Source organism: Merops nubicus, unplaced genomic scaffold (genome assembly GCF_000691845.1).
Source record: "Merops nubicus isolate BGI_N331 unplaced genomic scaffold, ASM69184v1 scaffold43240, whole genome shotgun sequence".
Classification (NCBI taxonomy): domain Eukaryota; kingdom Metazoa; phylum Chordata; class Aves; order Coraciiformes; family Meropidae; genus Merops; species Merops nubicus.
The window spans coordinates 6,857-16,956 of NW_008581643.1; the positions used below are offsets into that span (position 1 = coordinate 6,857).

Genomic DNA, 10,100 nt, shown 5'->3' on the forward strand with positions numbered 1-10,100 from the left:
GAAGTAATTTGTGTAGTGGCAGGGGAGTTTTTTAAAATTAAAGTTCACTGCATGTTTTATTTGAGAATTAGCTATAGAAATGTAGTCAAAGGGATACTTTGAAGCTGCATACTTCTGCAGCACAGTGGATGCTTTTGACAATGAATTGCTTTTTGATGTGTGACCAAGTCTTTAAAAGTATCAGGTTTCTAAAGTAATGGTGATGTTCTTTTTTCTCCACATGCAAGTATGTTGTAACTCCAAATCTTCTTTTTCAGTCCACAAGGTATGGTTAAAGAATAACTAGAAAAAATGCTGTAAAAACTTTGAGAATTTTCAGTGTAGGGGCAGATATTCTGCAGGAGTCAAGGGAATTCTAGCAGTTTATACTAATTGAGGGATGCTCTGTTAGATTTCACGAGGCATTGAGATGATGTCATAGTCTAAATATTACAGATTGTTTTGGGTTTTTGGCAGTATTTCAATTTTAAATAGATTCTTTATCTGAAGGCATTAGTATTGTATCTCAGTGACTTACAGTAGTGCAAGAAGTACCATTGAGTGGTTTGTATCACATTCATCCTCTGCTCAAGGACCAAAACTGTACATGTGAGAGAATCTTGTTTGGGCAGATAGACCTTGGTTTCTGAAAGAGTTCAGTTTATGGTTATGGTTTAGTCTAAAGAAAGTTGTTTCCCATGCATGTGAGCTTGCATTGTATGATGTAACCATAGATAAGAATTTGCCTCCTTATGCTGCTGTTTAGGTGGCTTTTTAGATATCCTGCTTCAGTTCAGGCTAGGGAGGACTCTGAGGATAAGGACTGAGAATGAATCTTGATTTGATATTCTGTGAGGGAACAGACAGCTTAGTGGGATTAATGGCTTAGAGTTGCCTCTGTTGCAGAAGCAATGCTACAGTATTCTGGACTAGCTGGAGGTTTTTCTAGGCATAGTATCAAGATGCACAACACTTACTGTAGTCCATTCTAATTTAATTGTCCTCTACAGAATATTGCATGTGGGATAGGGGCTGTCTTCCTAACCATAGACATGATTGCTTTACTCATGGATGCTGAGAATGTTTCATTTGTCAAAAATGTTTCTAAATTACAGACTGAACTGTGATCAGTTTGGGGGAAGAGGAGAAAACAGAGGTGGCTATCAGTAGGCATTCTTCAGATTATTTTTTTTTCTCTGCCCATAACCATGTCAGTCTTTATTTTAATTAAACCTCAGACAATTGTTTTCAGTGATATATTAAACTCATTTAAGTACTGGTTCCATTTTGAAAGTAGCTGCTGGATGTACAGAGATGTGATAGGCAGTGCAAAGTTCTACCTTAAAGTCTGGTAACTGAGCCAAGTTGTCAAATCCATTCAACATTTGTGTGCAGCAACAAGATGAAAATGACTAACAAGCTAATTCAATATTTATATACAGTGGAGTTATTACATGAAGAGTATGCTTTCCTATCAGTGATTATTAGTGTGTCCTTTCAGTAAAGACACTCAACAGTTTTAGCCTTTGCTTTGGGATGTGTCACTGCTGTTGAGGGATTAAGCTTAATTATAAGCTTAGTGGTTATGGCTTCTCTTCCAGATGTGTACTTGCAAGACAGATGGAGAATACAAAATTTTGTTAGTAAATTTAGGTAAACCTGTACGTATCTAACAAGTAATGTTTCACTCAGCCAAGTTCAGTGCTTACTCTTAACAGAGTGCAAAGGTTTGAAGAGAAGTGGTGCAAGAGCAGCCCTAAGATGTGAAGTCAGTACTTAAAAGAACACAGCAGATGCCTTTTTTCATCTTGTATGACAAATTCTTATGCCAAGCAAGATTTCTTCCCCACTTACAGGAGAAGGAAAAATAAGAATTTCCCTGAGAATACTGATGGGGTTAGACTCTTAAGTAAGTGAATGAAGGAAAGAAAGAGTTATGGATTGTTACACATACATGCAAGTGCATTTCATTTTTAAAATTAAGAAAGGAGTTGAACTCTCTCAGAGGTGATCAAGTTATAAACATCAATATACACCTGTACAGAGTGCGCAGTTATACTACATACTCCAAAGAGGAGCATCTTTCCTTTTTCCTTCAACTAAATCTCCCCTGCCTTCTCTCCTCTTCCTGTTTTGAGACTGAAATGAGATCTTAAACACACTGAGGTCTTGCCCTAGACTTAGCCTTTACCTACACTGTCTTTTCTGTGTGCACAGAGCCAGTTTTAAAAAACCTGACTCAGTCTTCCCCTTGTTATAGCCACGTTTATACATTTCTTTTGCATAATTTTATTTACTTTCATGGTTCCCCCATTCTTCTTTTAGGTTTATATGTTTTCTGTGTGTTCATTCAGAATCTTAGTTTCCTGTAGTTATGAAAAATGCTCTTAATGTCTGCTTTTCTCACAGTCTTAAAAAAATGAATCAACTAATTAAACATAGTTTAAATTGGGAAATTATGTTCCAATTACTGTTTTTTTTTTTTCTTATGATACTCTGTAAGTTTGTCAGCAGCACTTCTAAATCTGCATACATGATCTAAAATAATATATACTGTTGCTAATTTAGATCAAAGTTCTTGTGAAATAAAAGACTTCCCTGACTAAGAATAACCAGTTCCTTGTCAAGGGTAAGGCTGCAGCTAAAAGCAGCTCTATAGTGTATATCTTCCAACAGATGTAGTCTTGGGGATGCTTCAGATAGTTTTCAAGAGAAGACCTTAATAGGTATATGAATAATGACAGTTAGAGGTATAAATTTTATTTTACTGTGTTTACTATGTTTTTTTCTTTTAAGACTTTTTTTAATATATACTCATGATATTTATCAAATTTTCTACATTTGCTCTGCCTCCATATGAATAAATCTTCACAGTTTCCGCAGAATATTTTTCTCCAAATGTATTAGAAAAACATTGGGTAATTTTTAGCAATGTTCTTCCCTTGCTTTTGGGAGACCTCCTAGTCGTTCAGATGCAGACCAGTACACTGGACATGCTTCCAGTTCTGTATAACTTTTCTTAGTGCAACTGCCCTGGATCAGCACCCCATCTTTATCAGAGTCATGGCTAATAGAACTGTCATGGCTAAGAGAAATCCTTATAAGCTTAGAATGGTGTCCATATGAAAAAGCAATATGGTTTGTACTAGAAAAAGCTATACTGTTGGGAATAGATAAATTTTATACCTCTATTTTGAAGAAATACTTGAAAAGCAGTAATACAATTTCTAAATAATAACATAGAATATTTCCTCTTTTCTTCCACCCTTAGGATTTGCATTTATACAACACCCAAGTTTAATGTTTGAACAGGAAGTGAAGACTCTGTACAACAGCATTCTTTCAGATAAGAACTGTTCAGTAAACTTAAAAATCCAGGTGTTAAAAAACCTCCAGACCTACTTGCAGGAGGAGGATACACGTATGCAGCAGGCAGACAGAGACTGTAAGTGTTGAGTTCTGTGCTAATGAGGCATGCAAAACCTAACTTTCTTGCATACTATATATGTGAACTAAGTCACTTAAACTATTATCTAATCAATAATATTGTACACAAAGTGTCTTAGAATAATTTTCAAAAATTCATTATGTGCATATGTATCTTGAGAAGTGTAGCTTATTATTTACTTTGAAGATGTATAAATCCTGAAAGCAATCCAGAATGCATCATTGCTATAATGATGGTAGTAATACTTTTTATCAAAATCTTCTCTAAGGTTAATTTGCAGTTGCAAAATATGAAATTCAAAATAAGAAATTTTAAAAATTAAAACTTTTTGACAAGACTTTATAGTTCCGTCTCTTTAGTTTTTTGAAGTATATTTGCCATCACTGTTTTGTTTCATGAGATCATAAACCCAGTCTAAGACAGCTGAAATGTGTATGTATTGTAAAGCTTAAAGATCATTACACATCAAGTAATGGCAAAGTAAATTATTACACTCCGGTGAGTGTGCTACTGCTTTTGTCTTTTTTACAGGGAAAAAAGTGGCAAAGCAGGAAGACCTGAAAGAAATGGGTGATATTTCCTCAGGGATGAGTAGTTCCATCATGCAGCTATATCTCAAACAGGTCCTTGAAGCTTTCTTTCATACCCAGTCCACTGTACGCCACTTTGCTCTAAATGTCATTGCACTGACATTAAACCAGGGTCTCATCCATCCTGTTCAGGTATTGTAGGCTTTTATGATGGGGGGTTCTGTTTTTCAGGTTGTCAGAGGTTTCTACACTTCCTAGTTTTTCTCTTCCAGCTATGTTGCAGTAATTTCTTATTGTAGTAAGGGGCCTTTACAGAAAGCATATTTTGAAATCTGTTTTATGTTGTTTAGGCAGTGAGATTCCAAATGCTGTATTTTTTTGTCTTTGGATCAAGATGTAAAAACTCAGCCAGTGCCTAAAAAGCCCTTACAAATGTACATTGGAGCATATTTCTGTTATAAGTTTCAAGCTGTTTTCTTTATTTGACTCTTTATCCTGAAAACTATGTTACCTTGCTTCCACCTCAATCCCCATGTCCTTCAAACACTATGGAATTCCAGAGTCAATGTCATAACTTCAGTTGTCATCTCCATTATTCTTTACTTGCATTTTTTTATAATTATTTGTTTATACCACAGCTGTTGTGTATGTTCAGTCATAAGTGGTGGTTTATTTGTTTATTTGTTGTTTGTAAGGCATTTTTTTAGTGTAAATTAACTTTAGAGTTTGACAGAAATTCAAATACTACCTGAAACCTCACACAACTTCTATCATTTATAATGCTGGTCTTTTGTGTATTTTGTACTATTTGATCGCAAAAAGTAGTCAGGTAGTAAGTTGCATAGAGCTTCCTATTTTAGTTTCCACAGTAGTCAGAATATAACAAGAACAACACTGTAATAGAAGAACAAAGAGTGAGAAAGTGGAGATACGGTGACTCTGAGTAATAATTTCATTTGTTTTTCAAGTGTGTGCCATACTTAATTGCTATGGGCACAGATCCAGAGCCCTCTATGCGAAACAAAGCTGACCAGCAGTTGGTGGAAATAGACAAAAAATATGCTGGGTTCATTCACGTAAGTAACTAATTTATCATTTTACAAAATACTGTTGCATTCTCTGGTGACTTAACACTTGAATAGACCTCAGCTGCAGATTAAGAATATAAAGTAACAAATAAATATTAACTATAACCAGTTATAAAGATGATTCCAAATCTTTCTTCTCTTTGGAGATTTCTGTTCTTAGAAATCAAAAGGATATAATAATTTGAAGCATCTCTTCAAGTCTAAAAATTCCTTTAATTTATAATTCACAGTAGTGTTTTTCTCACTGAGTAGTACATAAGAGCATTTATTTGATAAGAGGTAAGGACAGCTGTTTCATAGTTTTTAGCAATGATTTTCCTGTATCAGTAGACTAGAGAAGAGAACACCTTGTAAACGTAGAGGTCCTTAGTGTATATGTATTAGAATGTTACGGCATCAAGGCTTTATAAATTGTAATCTAAGCAGAAGTAACATAGGAAGTTATTAAGAACTGTGGGATCTTGCTGAAAGGAAAATCTGAAGGTTAAGTGAGGTCTTGTGGAGTTGTGGCATAGTGCCATTAGTTCTGCTTAAGAACTGAAATTGAATTACAGTCACCCTGTCCTCATTTCAGAAGGCCCTAGTTTTAGTTCAGTGTGTATACTATGTTGTGGGACTTCCCAAATCTGATTGTATTCCACTGAAATTGGAGCATTGCACCATTCATGACATCCAAACAGATACTTATTCCAGTAAGTGAAGGCTAGCAGATGAAATTTGCTATGTAGGAAGCTGGGATTTAAGACAATGTATAGATGAAGAGACAATTACACTGAACAGAAGCAGAGCTGGCATGAGGAGAGTTGGATATGCAGCCTAGCTAGAGATTGTTTGTTCTGAAACTAGAGCAGGAGCCCTGAAGTAAGTAAAATCAGATGGAAATTACAAAATATATGAAAAAAAAAAAAAAACACGAAAAAAACCCACCTCTTTTTCTGTTTGTCAGTCCTATTGTACTAATATGGACTCAGTTGTTGGTTTCACTACAAGTGACATCAAGCATACACATTTGGTAAAATATTCTGTTCATGTATGAAAACATTTTATTATTCTTGAAAATTGTTTAAATTGCAATACCTGGCTGCAGTAAGTAAACAGATTAGCTGTATGTGTCTAACATAGAATTCACAGTAAAAGCAGTTCACAAGACATTTTGATCTCTACCACAAATTCTGTTTTAATGTTTGCCAACTCAAAAGGTAGTAGTGCATCTCAATGCATGTTTGAAAGTTAAACTTCAGATGAATATCCACTTAAAAGGAAATAAGCTAAAATATGAGCTAGCAGTTTCTGTTGACAGGCATTTGTTTAATTTTACACTTTCAGTTTTACTGCATTGAAAGCAATGGTTTATATAAAAATAAATACTTTTCCATTTCAGATGAAAGCAGTGGCTGGTATGAAGATGTCTTACCAGGTACAACAGGCAATCAATACCTGCCCAAAGGATCCTGTAAGAGGTTTTAGACATGATGAATCTTCCAATGCATTGTGTTCACACCTATACTCCATGATCCGAGGGAACCGCCAACACAGACGAGCTTTTCTAATTTCGTTACTCAACCTCTTTGATGATACTGCAGTAAGCATCACATTTCCTTCACTTAAAGAGAAAATAAAATATAGCATTACAATCTTAAATTTTCCTTTTATAATGTATTTTTATGACAATTATTGATAACTTTATTTCTCTAAGGTACTTTTTTTGCTTTGCAATATAAAATATTTACCTATATAATAGAATGCATTTGTTACTTTTGCATCATTCTGTACCTTTCTGTACTCAGTTTGGATTGATCAGAAATAATGTATCTTCAGGTATGACTAATCTTTACATGTATACATGTTGTTTAGAGTGGGTTTTGGGAGTATGTAGAATAAAATTTGTGATCATGTTTTTGCTCTAGATTGTTAGGAACACAGGATGAATGTATAAATCCAAGATATTTGTATGTATATTTATATGTACTTTTTTTTTTAACTTCCAGAAAACAGAGGTGAATATGCTCTTGTACATAGCAGACAATCTAGCCTGTTTTCCTTATCAAACACAGGAGGAGCCACTGTTTATAATGCATCACATAGACATTACACTATCAGTTTCTGGTAGCAACCTACTACAGTCATTTAAAGAGGTATGTCCATTTGTATTTTAGTATATTTATTATGGTGGCAACATAAACTTATCTATAATTTGGTCATTTTTTTAGTGAATACAGTACCATTATTATGATATAGATGAGTAGCATTACTTTGTAAATAGTAGTTAAAAAACAAACAACCCTTTCTGTTCTGGTCTGCATCTAGTAGAGACTAGTTAAAAACTTTCCTTACATTACTGCATATGTTATTAAAAAAGAATGACAAATTTTGCTATCTTAATATTAAAACTATATAATTTCCTAATATTGTTGAATTAATTGGAATTAATACTACTTGCATGCATCTGGGAAGTACAGGAACCCAGAATCATCATGAAATATTGGTTTATTGTGGTTGTTTGTATAATTTTAATAATAAAATCCAGTTTGTTGTTTCATTTGTTGTCAAGTAGCTGATGGCAGTTGCATGTGTGTCACCTAGACTTTAAATACATTGTTTATTACAAGAAAAGAGTGCACAATATGTCTTTTCTCTAAGGTAGCATGTAAGAACCCAAATAATGGGGTATCTGTTGTTATAGTAATATACAACCCTGTAAGAAAAAGGCCTCTGTTTTTTAAAGCCTTCAGTGTCTTCATTTCTTGGACAAATTTAACAGTAGAACGTCCAAACTGTCAGGAAACAAATCCATTTCTAGAACGTCCAATCTGACTAGTAAGTACAAGTCAGAAGTAATACCTGGAAACTACATTGCTTTGAATTCTCACCCTACCAAAGTCAATTTTTAATCTGCTAGAAAGAGATGATACATTCTTTAGATGGGTTGCCAGTGTGTAGCACCAGTACATAGAGGATGAGATACTATTTGGGACATCTTAAGTTCTGTTATGGAGAAAGTCATACTATGTACAGTAATAATGTAAGTGTGAAATTCTGTATCTCTACAAGTAGTAGAACTACTTATTAGTAATACTGTATATGATGACTTGAGGGTTTCTGTGGTCAGCAGTATAATTAGTGTCATAGAATTTTAACAGAGACAAGGATTAAACCCAGCTTGGACTAGTCTGTACCAAAGTACATATGGAAATATATGTAACATGCAAAAATTATATTCAGGTGAAACAAAAATGGAATTTTCTTCCTGATTTATTGTATTTGACCTTCTGTTGCATTTTACTCTCTCTACTAACAAACTTGAGCAGTCCTTTTAAGAATAACATGCCAGTGGAGTACTTATTGCTTCAGTTCCTTCTATAACCACCTTGCAAAAAAATGTGGACGTTGGATCAGTTTTTCAGGGGCCTTGGGTATAATTCAGCATCAGCATCTTTTTGCCATAAATAATTTTAATCTTTTAATATCAAGTCATGAATTAATAACATTGTTCAGGGAATTCTTGGTAATTTAAGCCAATAATGATTTTGGAAATATTTTTTTAGAAACATACATGATGCTACTTGCCTTAATTTTGGAATGTGTTTTAACTTCTCTGTCTCGCAGTCTATGGTGAAAGACAAAAAAAAGGAAAGAAAGCCTTTATCAGACGAGGAGACTGAGAGTGACAGCAACAGTGGTAGTGAGAGTGAAAGTGAGGAGGAAGCTTCTAAGCCTCGGAAGTTACGGAAACAAGTAGACTCTGATTCAGATTCTGATGAAGAAAATGATATAAATGCTGTGATGAAATGCTTACCAGAAAATTCAGCTCCTTTAATTGAATTTGCAAATGTCTCCCAAGGCATATTATTACTTTTGATGCTGAAACAGCATTTAAAGAACCTCTGTGGGTTCTCTGATAGGTAAGAATATTTAGATAATATGCCATATTGTTGTCTAGTAAGTTCTTTGTAAAGATTAAGTTTGGTAGCTGTTGGGTTTTTTTTAAAGTTGATTGTTAATCATTTTTTAAAGCAATAAATTTGTATAAAGGAAAACCCATAAACCTGAATGTAATGAAACTTTACCTTAGAAAAAGCAACGATTTCATTTCTTACCAGGATACCTATTGTATACGGAGTTATTAAAATATAACTACTTATAATGAAGATTTTAAAAGCTTTTCCTTGAAATTGCTTTGGAATTTCCTTAAAAGCTCTTCTCTTTTGATTTTCTTAAACAGTAAAATTCAGAAATATTCTCCATCTGAATCTGCAAAAGTTTATGATAAAGCGATAAATAGGAAGACAGGAGTGCACTTCCATCCAAAACAGACTCTGGATTTTCTGCGGAGTGATATGGCTAATTCCAAGATCACTGAAGAAGTGAAGAGGAGTATAGTAAAACAGTATTTACATGTAAGTAAAGTTGCTTTACAGAAAATCAGAAATCCTTTCAAACTAGGTAACAGAATAAACTTGAAAGTAGATGCTGATATATTGGATGAACATTTTAAAATGTTAAGTTCCTAGTAATCTTAACACACCAATTCCTTTCAGGGTGTTTAGCAGGATTATCTTTCAAAGTCTTCTAATAAATTTAAACATAATGAAGATTCATTAATTTCAACAAAAGGTTATTTATCTTTACAGAGTATTTTCTAATTTCTGGTATCCATCTTGTATACTTCTACCATATAACTTGTTTACTTTATCCCTGACTACTGTTTCCATCATAGGAACAGAGTCTAGATCTAGTATATTTACCTCTTTTATTATTTCCCCATCCCAATTCTTTAAATTATTAACTAGAGAAAACTTGCAATTTTGGAAACACAGGAAGAAAGCTTTTACATATCTACTAGAAAATGAAAGTTAAAAGTTTGTAGAACAAAACAAGCTGTTGAAGTTTGAAGTTGTCTGCCATTTGTTTACATTTACCCTGTTTCTTTATCTTTTCATTTGTTTTTTATTTAATGTATTGTGATATGAATGTCTGTTTTTAAATGTAGAATGTGGACTGAACTGATTGGGGTTTGTTTTTTTTTTTTAATAGTTCAAGCTCCTTATGGAACAT

The 10,100-nt window shown here is 33.7% G+C and overlaps 1 protein-coding gene across 1 annotated transcript in view; it reads left to right on the forward strand.

Annotated features, from left to right (window-relative positions):
* LOC103767983 (nipped-B-like protein) overlaps nt 1-10,097 on the forward strand; it is a gene marked incomplete at both ends in the record, with an annotated part of 16,604 nt that extends 6,507 nt beyond the window's left edge. Inside the window, 8 exons of the mRNA XM_008935117.1 lie at nt 3,251-3,424; nt 3,959-4,149; nt 4,926-5,033; nt 6,427-6,627; nt 7,034-7,180; nt 8,652-8,947; nt 9,268-9,442; nt 10,080-10,097. Of these exons, the coding sequence (XP_008933365.1) occupies nt 3,251-3,424; nt 3,959-4,149; nt 4,926-5,033; nt 6,427-6,627; nt 7,034-7,180; nt 8,652-8,947; nt 9,268-9,442; nt 10,080-10,097 (1,310 nt within the window). The remainder of the gene's footprint in view (nt 1-3,250; nt 3,425-3,958; nt 4,150-4,925; nt 5,034-6,426; nt 6,628-7,033; nt 7,181-8,651; nt 8,948-9,267; nt 9,443-10,079) is intronic.
* Nucleotides 10,098-10,100: the final 3 nt, after the last annotated feature.